Below are 11,836 nucleotides of genomic sequence, written 5' to 3'. Positions count from 1 at the left end.
CCTTCAGGACATCAGCTCACAGCAGCTTCACTTTCCTCTGCTGATCATCTACTGACACTCTCACACTGCTCACACTGACACTGTGAACCACACAAAGTTTCACACTTCAGTGAGGGAGGACGTCTGTTGCTCAGATCATTCCAACAGAAACTTCAACCTCGATCAGATCGGGGCAGACTGTGAGGAAAGTGAGGAAAAGCAGGAGAAACAAGCTCATTAAATAAGAGACATCAGACAAAGGTCATTTACACTGAAGTCAGATCCAACTTTATGAAGAAGCCAGCAATAAAATCTGAATCGTGTGGAGGAAAAATCTAATTTGAATGAATTTTGGTGTTTGAGCTAAAATATTTTCCCTTCACTGAGTTTACAGTTAGAGTCCATACAATAAATACTCATAATAATAATACTGTATATGAGTGTTTTACAGGACTAACACTGTGAGTTCAGCTGCTGCCACCAACTTTTATGACATGTCACATTCTCCTGTAAAACACACTCTTATCTCTTTATCAATAAAATGAACCGAACTTTGACCTTTAGGATGTTTATCCTTTGCACTACTAAACCTAAGGTCTGCAGCCAGACTGGATGAATAATAACAGAAGCAGAGGACGAGGATGAATACAGGACTTACCTCATTTGTGCATTTAACCTGAAACTTTGTGTCCACATTAGACACCGAGGGCGGCTCTGAGGCCCATTCATTAAGGATCCATCAATTTTCAACAAACTGAAAGTGGTTCAGACTACATCTGAAAAGAAGTTATGAAGATTATTAATTCAATTCTATTTTTCTTAAACAAAGGAAAAAAAACACAGCCAGAAAGAATAAACACATCAGTAAACTTCAAATAAAGACATTAAAAAAGGAATGAAGGACTTGTGATGCTGCTGTTGGTCTCGCTAAATGGTCAAAATAATGAAGGCTGTTCTTTCTGAGCCCAGGACAAAGAATCCTAGAAAAACAGGAAGTGATGAGTTCTAAATGAAAGTCAAACAGTCTGAATGTGTGATGGCGATGTTGAGATTAGCTCTATTTAAAAAAACAAACTGTATCCGTAAAATGAGATAAACTAAAATAGACTGCACAGGTCTGCACTAGAGGAGAGGTTAAACTGCACACAGAAAGATGTTCACACGTCGCAACAGAAGCTGCATTTCCTCTTAATACGAGTGTTTAAAAAAAGAAAACCACTTAATAAAAGGAAATTCACTCTGCGTTGTGGTTCTAATAATTTTTCTTCCCTCTAAAACTCTTTAACCTTGATGACATGTTACATCTACTTTGAGGTTTATAAACAAATCTTCGGTACTCAGATAATCAGCTTTTAGCCTCCAATTAAGACAAAGCAAAAGGTTTTGTGTTGGACTTTAGCTCTGACCAGTAAGCTTGTACTTTAAAAAACAAACAAACTAGTCTTTTTTTTTTAATTTGGCAGAGTTTAAAAGAGTAAATTTTGCTTTTCACTCTACAAATCACTTTCTTTATTTTGAAAGTCCAGTGGTATTCATATCATATGCTATATGCGTAGCAGGTTAATTAATTACATTTACAGAAAAGGGGTTCTGTAAACTGTGCATATGCTACAAGCTGATTAGCTGACAAGTGCAACAGCTGTGTGTTTGTTTCAAGGTGACCAGCAGCTGACTCCACCCAAAGGAAGTGACCTCACACCTGTTTTATTCATTGAAACAGGATGATGAAAAGCTGTGAGCGAGCGTTTTGAGATGTAAACACTCACTCAAGAAGAAAAAAACTGGATCAGACTAAAAGTTAGCCAGTTGTTTTTATTTTCACTTATTTACAGGATGGCTCATTTCAATAAAATCAATATGAAACAGTAGAAGATGGAAACCTGCCAGATTTGAGCTAAACTGCTCATTTCCATGTGTCGTCCATGGGCAGGTCACATGACTCTATCCAACATACAAAGACACACAAGAAAAGCCAGAGAAACAAAGACAAATCCAAACAATCCATCATACTGAGTCAAAGTGATCACAGCTCTGCTTGTTGGAAATTACATTAAACGTTACACAAAGAACAAAAAAGAAGTAAACTTCATAAAAACTTCACAAATGATGCTTTAAATGAAAAATAAATCCCTGTAAATAATTCAACAGGTCACATGTTAGAACCACCTTAACTAAACTCTGTAGCCGGTCACTGTGGTTTGTCCCAGCAGCTCTTAGGAAACAAACTGCTAACTTCAGTGTCAGCACACACTGTTAGTAAACTATGCAACACTGGATTCAGGTTTCAGTTGTGTTAAGTTGTGAAGTTGTGATGAAAGTCTTCTTACTGACACAGGTAGGATGGTCAGGCGTCCTCTGTTCCTTCACCGTTCATGAACTGTCACTTATAAAATGCTGCCAAACATCAACTACACTCAATAACTAAACGTGTGCAGGTTAAAGTGATGGACGCCCAGATCTGCACTCCAAATACAAACAGACTAAAGGTGTTTCCTCCAGAAACAAAGACAATATTTACAAAGGTCTCACAGGTAAATTGTGAGCGATCACAGCAGCATCTCATCCTGACTAACAGCTTTTAGATGCAGGGAGAGCGTCGTGGTTCAGAGGTGGTTCAGCAGATGATGAAGGCCTTTCTGTTGCATTGTGTAGTGCTGTGGAGGCCATGATGGTCGACTGGGTCTGCTTCTACTGAACTCACAAACACTTCTGAGGTATTTACACCTGAAGCCTCATTGAATGTGAGTCAGAAACAAACGGCTCAGCTGTGATTAATGGATGTTTCCCTGCATTTCTATTTTCACACAGTTTATTTCTTACAGCAGGAAAACTGAACAGAATGTATGTAAGAGGTCAGAGTGAGGATGACGTCACTTAATACAGGAAATACATGTTTGTCTGTTTTGATGATGAAGGACTTCTTCAGCTCTGTAAACAGCTACACTTGAGAGGACAGAGGTGATTTCATGGATCAATAACAATGTGTTTATCAGCTTTCATCATCGCAGTGCAGACATGACGTCAGATCTATCAGAGTGAAGGCCGTCTCTCTGATGACGTCACAGAGCAGAGTCCTTCTGTCCAATAAAGGATCTCAGATCAGCTGCTGCCATCTTGTGGCCACAGTTGGTTACTGTCTCTGAAAGTTGTCTCATGTTTCCTGTTGTCCTGCTAACAAAGGCTGGAGCTCATCATGCTGAGAGGGCAGCAGCATTTTGTGGCTCTTCACACATGTTCATTATATTCTGATGATCCTGGATGGAGACAAACTACAGATAAGTGTGTTCAGCCCAACTAGTTTATCTCATTACAGCAGTTTGATGTTTCCCTTTGAATCCCCCTGAAGATCCTGACAGTGAAGCACGTACATAATACTCCAGCCTTTCAACTCTGAGCTTATTTAGTTCTATTAATACACTGAAATCTCATTTGTGTCATGAAGAAAGTCTTTAATCAAACAGAATTCAAAGATCAGAAACATTTCATATATGGAGTTAAACATGAATCATTGTTTCAACAACATATTTATTGTTGTCATAAACAGACAAGAAGACAACAACAAACTGCTCCTCCCATTCAACACATGTCAGTCCATATCCCAGCAAACTAAATCATCTCCATTTACACATCAAATAGAAACATGAATCACTTGTAATGATTAGAAACTTGATAGAATTTCAAATCTAGTTTGGGGAGTCATTCAGTGAGAAACAGTGAAATGATTTTCCATGTGAAAAGGTGGACAGCAGAAACAGAAAGAAACAGTGAAACTAAAAGAGAAACAAAGAGCTTTGGAACAACGAGGCAGCAGGAGGACAGCTGCAGTTTAACAGCTTCAACTCACTGACAGGAAACAACATTAGAAACATCATCATCCTCATCTCATCTGCTGCACTGACACTGACACCTTCAACGGACACACCTTCACTTTATCCCATGTATAAATGTATGGAAACATCCTGTGAGTGAAAGTGTGTGTGAATGTGTGTATGTGTGTGTTAGTATCAGGATCAGAGAACGACAGCTTTCCTCTGTTCCAGTCCAGATTCACTCTGATCCTCTGGAGCTTCTTCTGGACTGAGAGAGGAGTGTGAGGAGCTGATGGTGAGTCTGTGTAGTATTTACCTAAACTGCACCCTATTTTCCATAATCCAGACCACATGTGTCCCTTCCTCTGCTCAGACTCTGCTAACACACCCAGTTCCCACCTTGTATTATCACCAACCTCGACATCCCAGCTGTGAGTCCCTGACTTAAAGCCCTCAGAGCCCAGGACACAGCAGGAATAATCAAACCTCTCTGGATTATCAGGAAGCTGCTGCTTCTCTCCTCCTCGTCTCACACTGGTCAGATCTTCAGACAGGATGAGTTTTGGATTTGCAGTGTTTGGGTCCAGGATGAGAGGAGTGTAGGAGACCATGTCCTTCATGTTGTTCCAGATGTTGAAGGTCAGGTTGCCCAGGTGTTTGGCCTGGTCTATCAGAGCTCCTGAGGGGAGCTGTGGATCATCCAGCAGGGGGCAGCGCTGGACTCTTTCCACTGCAGCCTTGTAGTTGTGCAGGAATGAGACGTCTTCAGCTCTCAGCTCCTCCTCTGTGGCTCTGACTGTGTCTCAAAGAGCTGCTATCTCTCTGCTCAGAGCCTCCATCTTCTCCTTCATCATCCCACTCTTCTGCTCCTCTTCCTCCCTCAGTGCAGCCAGCCTGGCCTCCTCTTCCTCTGCTAGAAACTGGTGAAGCTTCTTAAACTGCTCCTTAATCTGCCTCTCTGTGTGTCGGGCCTGGACCTTAATGTGTTCTGCTGTTTGATCAAACTTCACTTGAACTTCTTCACAAACCTTTAACTTCTTCTTTAAGGGCTCCAGAGTTTCCTGAAGTTCCTTCTTGTGTTGTTGTGCAGCTTCATCGATGGGTCTGAATCTGTGATTGGTGTGTTTTTCTGAGGCACAGCAGGCGAGACACGCTGGCTGCTGATGGTCCAGACAGAAGAGTTTGAGTTTCTCATATTGCAGACTGCAGAGAGCCTCTGAAGCTCTCTGATCTCTCTCCTGTAAGAACGACTCACACAGGTTCTTTAAAGCTCGGTTTAAAGGTGGATCATAAACTGATATTTCCTTACAAACTGGACACTCGTGTGTTGGTCTCTCTCTCCACCATCTCTTCAGACAGTCTTTACAGAAGCTGTGGCTACATGACAGAAGAACAGGATCTCTGAAGACCTCCTTACAGACCGAACAGCAGAGATCCTCCTCTGATCTGGAAGCCATTGAGTCTGTGAGTGAAGCTGAAAACAGCAGACAGGAAGTACAGTCAGTCCTGGCTCCCCTCCCTCCTCTACCACCTTCACTGAAACTTACTTTGAGTCGTGTTTTTGCTCAAACTCACATTCAGTGTGTGGAGCGTCAGCAGCTTGAAGCAGTAGTGTTGGAGTTTTCCACTTTTCTCTCCTGTAGCTGGACTCACTCAGAGGAAGCTGCTAGTTTGGTCTGAGCTCAGTCTGATCGTCTGTGCGTCTCTCTGCACTGAAGAAGAAAAACATCTTGTTTCCTGGTTTTGTTGCATGTAAGTGATGTGAGGGGCGGAGAACAATGTTGCTTTACCTGTAGCCTAGGTGTGCTTCATTCCAGAGTTAGACTTTCATCCTGCCAGCAGCTCAAAAGCTATAAAACAGGTTTTCCTCCATTCCAGCTGCACATGTCACAACATTACTCTTAATTTTAATTACTTTTGTAGAATCTATTTAGACTTTGAAGCAAAACTATCAGATTTCTCACATAACTAAAAGATTTAATTTATTTATCAGTAATCATCAGTGCACCTGACTCACCAATTCTGGGTAAAACACACTGCTAACCTCAGTAAGGGCCAGTCAAACACCCTTTACCTCAGGTCACAAATAAGTACAGTATTAAAGTTCTGTGAGTGATGAGACATTCTGTATGATTTTAGGATGGATTTCTTCATTTTAGCCCTGATTTTGATTTTGCTGTATTTCCAAATCTTAGACATAATGGAGGATTTCGGAACATAAAACTTACCAGAAAGTGATTATCATCAACAGTTTGGTTGCTGATGTCATAGCTAAATTTAACCCAAAAAAGATGTGACACCAGAAAAAACTGCCAAAAAACTATGCTTGAGACTTGTGTCTTTTAGGGACTTTTCAAACACAAATATCTGCTTTAACTTAAATGAGGACCACGAATGTCCTTTGGAAACTGGTAAATACAATGAACTCTTTGACTAAACATCTGCTTGTGTTAAGGTATGCTTCATGATTTCAAGATTTATTTCTTTTCTCTTGGTGTTCCAGTCCAGTCTTGCTTTTTTCCTGTAAATAAACCTTGTAAGTACTCCAGTACTGAGGCCATTTACGTGAAAAGGGAAAGACCATCTCTGAATTGAGGAGGGAGCCTAAGGATACATCTGTCACCATCTTACAATGCTGTGATTGCAGCCATTCCCCAACTCTCTGTGAAAGGTACTCATGGCCATTGATCAGTGGTTGTTGATTAATGGTCATGAGAATTTGCATAATTAAGATTAAGGAACTGACCTCCCAGCCCATTGTTCCTTCAGCAGGCTGGTTTCAGTCATTATGCAAATGTACTGGTTGTGGAAACCTGCAGTCAGCTGAGACTGAAGAAGTCACTTGGATGAGTAATGAAACGTTTCTCCCACAAAAGGCTACGTCCAGATAAACAGAATCGACTTCTGGAGATGTTATTAAGAATCTACATTTTGTATAAAAATATTCTTATCTTTATTTTTTCAGTGTGGAATCTATATAAAAACCATAGAGGCTCTCACTGTTTGCAGGTTGATGGACATTCACTGTTTTTTTGTTTGTTTTTTTACTTGATCCTGGTAAGAAGTGGATCACTTCATATCACTCAGTTAAACCGGATAGGACTTCACTAAACCTCTAATCCTGCCTCTCAGGTCCACTCAGACCTGACATAAATCTCTTCTCTTCATCACATGGAGTACACACGGATGTCCACTGACAATTTACATTTCACATTTTAAGAAACTATAACAGGATCGACTGTTGAACCATCAGGTCTCCAGCTGCCGGTGTCCACAGAAACGATGTCTCTGAACCAGATGAATCTTATCAGTGCCTAATTGTTTCTAATGGGCACATTTTATTTTCCATATGTATATTTCATTTGAAATGACTCACGAAGCTAATTAAAGCTAATGTGTGAAAAGTTAAAGAGGAATTAAAGTAAAACAGCTGAAAAAGTTCTATTAAAGAGAATACATCCTCTTGAACTGCACAGTACAACACTGTAACCAAACGTGTGAACAAACTAAACTTAATGAACAAAGAGATAAACAGAAACATGGTAAACTATGAAAAATTTTGATAAAGTACGTAGTTATTGAAACTTCCAGCAGTCGTATTGTTTGATCTGAATCAGAATCCAGTGTTTGATGGAAATCTCCTCCTGCTGCACTTCAACACATTAAAGAGAGAGAGATGAAAGAAAAGCTGATGATGAGAGCAGAGAGAGGAAGGTGTACTTACCGTGCAGGAGCATCACAAACACCACAAACATCTTCATGTTCCTGTCAAACTCAGAGACTCTTTAAAAGCCCTTCAGGACATCAGCTCACAGCAGCTTCACTTTCCTCTGCTGATCATCTACTGACACTCTCACACTGCTTCACTGTCACAGCTCAGAGTTCAGCTTCACACTTTGTTAAAGCACATCTGTGGAATGAAGTCCGGCCGGCCACAGATCAGACGTTTGTGAGAACGGAGGCAGTGATTTGCTGGTTCACCTGTGGGGGCGTGGCTAACAGAAAAGTGGATGAACAGGATGGAAAGTATGAGGAAACTGCACTCCTCCTCTTATCAGATAAGTTTGTTGATGTTCTTTTACTAAAATGAAAGAGACTTAGTTTCATCAGACTTTACTTTTTGCCTAATTAGTGGAAGCTAATATTCAGAAGAATGTATTTATGAATATCTGAAACACTGCGTGTGTGAAAAGAGAGGGAGAAAACTGTGAGCTCAGATATTTGCTGATCTTTAAACTTTAAAATCACCACATTCCCACAGACCAATCAGATACAGGATATGAGGAATTATTCACCAGGTGGCCTTTATGACAGGATTCAGCAGCTCTGAGCCTGATACTGAGGTGGAGAAACTCCAACATACCTGATAACCTGTGGAGTGGGAAAAGGAGTACCACGGTACATTTCACCCTTGATTAAAGGCAAATATAACTCTGGATTATTAAGCATAAGCAGTTAGTTTCTCTTTATTATAAGTAAAAAGAGTAACTGCTGAATATAATGAGAGTTATTTATTTTTATAGGCAGCACATACCGTTTTAATCTGATCCAATTTCTCCTGTTAAATCGGTGTAGAGGAGGAAGATGTTTTTGTCTGTGTGCAAACAACTTCATATGTGTGAGACAGTTTGTTTCTGCAGGCAAAGAGGTGTTTAATGCCCTCAGGACAGAATCAACATGATGACATAGATACCAAAGTTTCCATCTAACTTTTTTAAAATGCCCAAATTTTAATTCTCTGTGATGTTATGAGGTTTAAAAAAAGTCTTAAATCGAACTTTCCTGAAGCCCACATTCAGCCCCAAACACATCAGGAGCATCAGAAACACCACAGAAGAAGAACAACACTGATCAAATGAAACCTTACAAAGTTTTTATTTCACAGTTTATCATTATATAAATACAAAATGTAAAAATATCAGTCTTGACCTCTGTGTGCAGATCCAACCAATAAGCAAAGAGAAACAGTGAACAGCTCATACTGAGTGGAGCTGGTCACAACTTTAATACTTTAACACTATGATTGGGTTTATAACTGAAGTGAAGGCACGCTTGTGTTTTTCTTTCATGTAGTAAAATTAATATATTACATGAAACATGATATCTTTTCAAACACATTTTCAAAGTATTTTTTTTAAAATCTCAATAATAAATAAACTCAACTGCTGCCAAGAGCATGCAGAAGCACCAGGCGGTAACATAACCATAACTGTGAGGAAGTGTTGGCCAATCAAAAGCCCACAAACAATAACAGGATACAGACTGACATCTAACAAATAGATAAAGACACACAAACCTCTGAAGGTGCGAGACAAAATCTGTTTCTTTGTCCTCATGTAAATACAGAAAATCTTCTGAATCTGAGAATCTTCACTTAGCAGTTGTAAAAAAAATAAATAAATAAAAACCCTTGGTTGTCAGGGATCCATGTGGATCGCTAATCATGTGGATGAAAGTCCAAAAAGTACCCATGCACATGTGGACATAGCCTGAAAACGCTCCTCTTCCTCAAAGGATCCACCTGTGCTCCCTCTCCTCTCTCCTCCACCTGTTACAGTGAGGGAACGTCCTCCATGATGGAGGAGCTGCTGGAAAGTGCTGAGAGTTTCCTCCAGAGTGAGACCTCTGTCACAGTTCAGAGGATCTACGGCAGCAGAGACCTTCATGGACACTAAAAGTCTCAAACACACAACAACAACATCACACTGACTCCACTCTGACATCACTGATCAATAATCAAAGAACACACAGATCAAACTGATTGATCAGCCATCAGAGGAGTCGGATCAATGGAGCTGCTTCTGTTCCTGATGTCCCCTGTTTGATCCTGGACCTGAACTCTCCCTGCAGAGGAGACACAAGACAGTCAGACAGGGACTAACTAACTAACAAACAAACAAACAAACAAACAAACAAACAAACCTTTGACTCTGAGCTGCACTTTTTTGTATCTGCTGGTTCTCCCGTAGACTTTACATCTGTATGTCCCACTGTCTCTCTCTGTGGGGTGTTTCAGGGTCAGACTGAGGTCTCCAGCTTTCAGCGGGTTGTTATTCATCTCTGTTCGGTCTCTGTAAACCTGGTCCTGTTCTCCAGCCTGGTCTGAAAACACGTGGACCTTCCTGTCATGAATGTCCCACCACACCACTTTAGCATCTGCAGGAAGGTCTTTTGTAGTTTGAAAGGGCAGCTGGACAGACTCCGCCCCCTCCTCCACCTCCACCTGACAGACTGAGAGGACAACAAACAACATAAGCTGTGAGGGAAAATTTCTATTTGAGTTGACACTGTAATTCTTCCCTCTCATATGAGATTAATAAAGCTTGGACTTTACTGCCTGTCCATGTCTCAGTGTTTTGTTCTGTTGTTCACAGCTGATGATTACGTGGATGCACAGGTCCTCTACTGAACCTTGTGACACACCATAGGCAAGACAAGCAGTTTACCCTTACTATTTCTGTTATATCCATTCCCTCTTCACCAGAGTTCAGGCACTTTGACATTATTTGTTACACAATGCAGATGACAATCAGTTGTACATCTCTTTGTTTGAAGCCCCAAAATGTTTCTAAGTTAAAGATGTGGAACTGATGCTTACACCATTAAAAGCAGGATTGCTGAGAATCTTCTCCAACTGAATAAAGACAAAGCACAAACAGAGTTGAAACTAAGGTAATGGAAATGATATTGTAAGTCCCTTTTCCACATTTTCTAATTTTTCAATCAGGAACCTTTTGTTGACTTTTGATGCTTTTAGTTTGTGTAAATCTGGTTTGCTCTTGCTTTTTTCACTAAAGAAAGATTTCCAAGTAGACTTTCTTTGTGTTGTGCGTCCTTGTCTCGATTATTGTTGGACAACCTCCCTGGGATGTCTGCAGATCAGCTTCAGAGTTCACTTTAAGATTGTGCTCTGACAGATTCTCCTTCAGCTTCATGCTGATCGATTTCCAAACTGTTGCTGATCAGTAAGCTCTACCTTTCCTAGCTCACTGAGGAAATCTAGCAGTTAGAAGGACAAAGTATGGCGATAAATTAGTGTTAAAAAGGTGAAACGTCCATATTATGTACATCACATGTGAAAATCAAAGTATTATCTAACCTCTAACTTTAAGCTCCACCTGTTTCTTCATCAGGGTGTTTCCCTGTCCGTTGTAGACGGTGCAGGTGTAGGTCTTTCCATCCCAGTCAGTGGGGTATGTCAGGGTCAGACTGAGGTCTCCAGTTGTCAGCGGGTTGTTTTTCATCTCTGTTCGATCTTTGTAAAACACAAACTGTTCTTCAAGGTTGCCAGGTCTGTTCTGCCATATGTGAACTGTCCGTCCACTCCACTTTAGCGTCTTCAGGCAGATTAACTGTGGCTTTGCAGGGCAGCTGGACAGACTGTACACCTGAATCCACCACCTCCACCTGGGGGACTGAAACAACAACAGAGCACTGAGCACAATAAGCATTGCACTGAATAAGTTAAATATTTGCAATTAAAACATGTTTGACTGATTCCCCTGAAGTTGCCTTTGATGTCCAATCAGCAGCAGAGCTGGTTATTTTAGAATAAAAGCTTTATTTGCAGTTATTGAAAGACAATGATACTGCAGTTGTTATCACAGAGGTGTCCTATGAAACAAGATCGACATATCCAGACTTTCTTTGTTTTAGCTGGATCAACAAAATCTAAAGCCTGTTTTTCTTCACAGCAGTTGCAGGTAAACTGCAGCAACAATGCGACTCAGACAGTTTCTCTGTAACTGCAGGGCTTCCTGCGCTGTGTGTGTGTGTGTGTGTGTGTGTGTGTGTGTGTGTATACACACACACACACACACACACACACACACACACATAATGAAATTAGTGTGTAAAAGGTCACAAATTTGGATTATATGAAATATATGTGAGTTCTGAATATAAACACACGACTAACCTTTGACAATGAGCTCCACTTTCTTGCTCATGATTGGTTGATTTCCTTCACGGCTGTAGACGGAGCAGGTGTAGGTGTGTGTGTCTTTGTCTGTGGGGTATTTCAGGGTCAGACTGAAGTCTCCAGGTTT

General features: G+C 40.7%; 1 protein-coding gene and 1 pseudogene across 4 annotated transcripts in view; both read right to left on the bottom strand.

Moving 5' to 3' along the window:
• Nucleotides 1-16: 16 nt before the first annotated feature.
• Nucleotides 17-5,386, bottom strand: LOC113015666 (nuclear factor 7, brain-like; annotated as a pseudogene).
• Nucleotides 5,387-8,698: 3,312 nt separating this feature from the next.
• The window catches only part of LOC113019660 (uncharacterized), a 30,787-nt gene continuing 27,649 nt past the window's right edge, over nucleotides 8,699-11,836 (bottom strand). For all 4 annotated transcript variants that reach the window (XM_026163443.1, XM_026163445.1, XM_026163442.1 and 1 more), the window contains 2 exons: nucleotides 9,711-10,019; nucleotides 8,699-9,632 (listed from right to left, as the gene is read on the bottom strand). In XM_026163443.1, the coding sequence (XP_026019228.1) occupies nucleotides 9,541-9,632; nucleotides 9,711-10,019 (401 nt within the window). In that variant the 3' untranslated portion in view covers nucleotides 8,699-9,540. The remainder of the gene's footprint in view (nucleotides 9,633-9,710; nucleotides 10,020-11,836) is intronic.

The sequence above is a fragment of the Astatotilapia calliptera genome, chromosome 3 (genome assembly GCF_900246225.1).
Source record: "Astatotilapia calliptera chromosome 3, fAstCal1.2, whole genome shotgun sequence".
In the NCBI taxonomy this organism is placed as follows: domain Eukaryota; kingdom Metazoa; phylum Chordata; class Actinopteri; order Cichliformes; family Cichlidae; genus Astatotilapia; species Astatotilapia calliptera.
The sequence above is the reverse complement of the archived record's forward strand: the minus strand, read 5'-3'. Positions and strand labels throughout refer to the sequence as shown.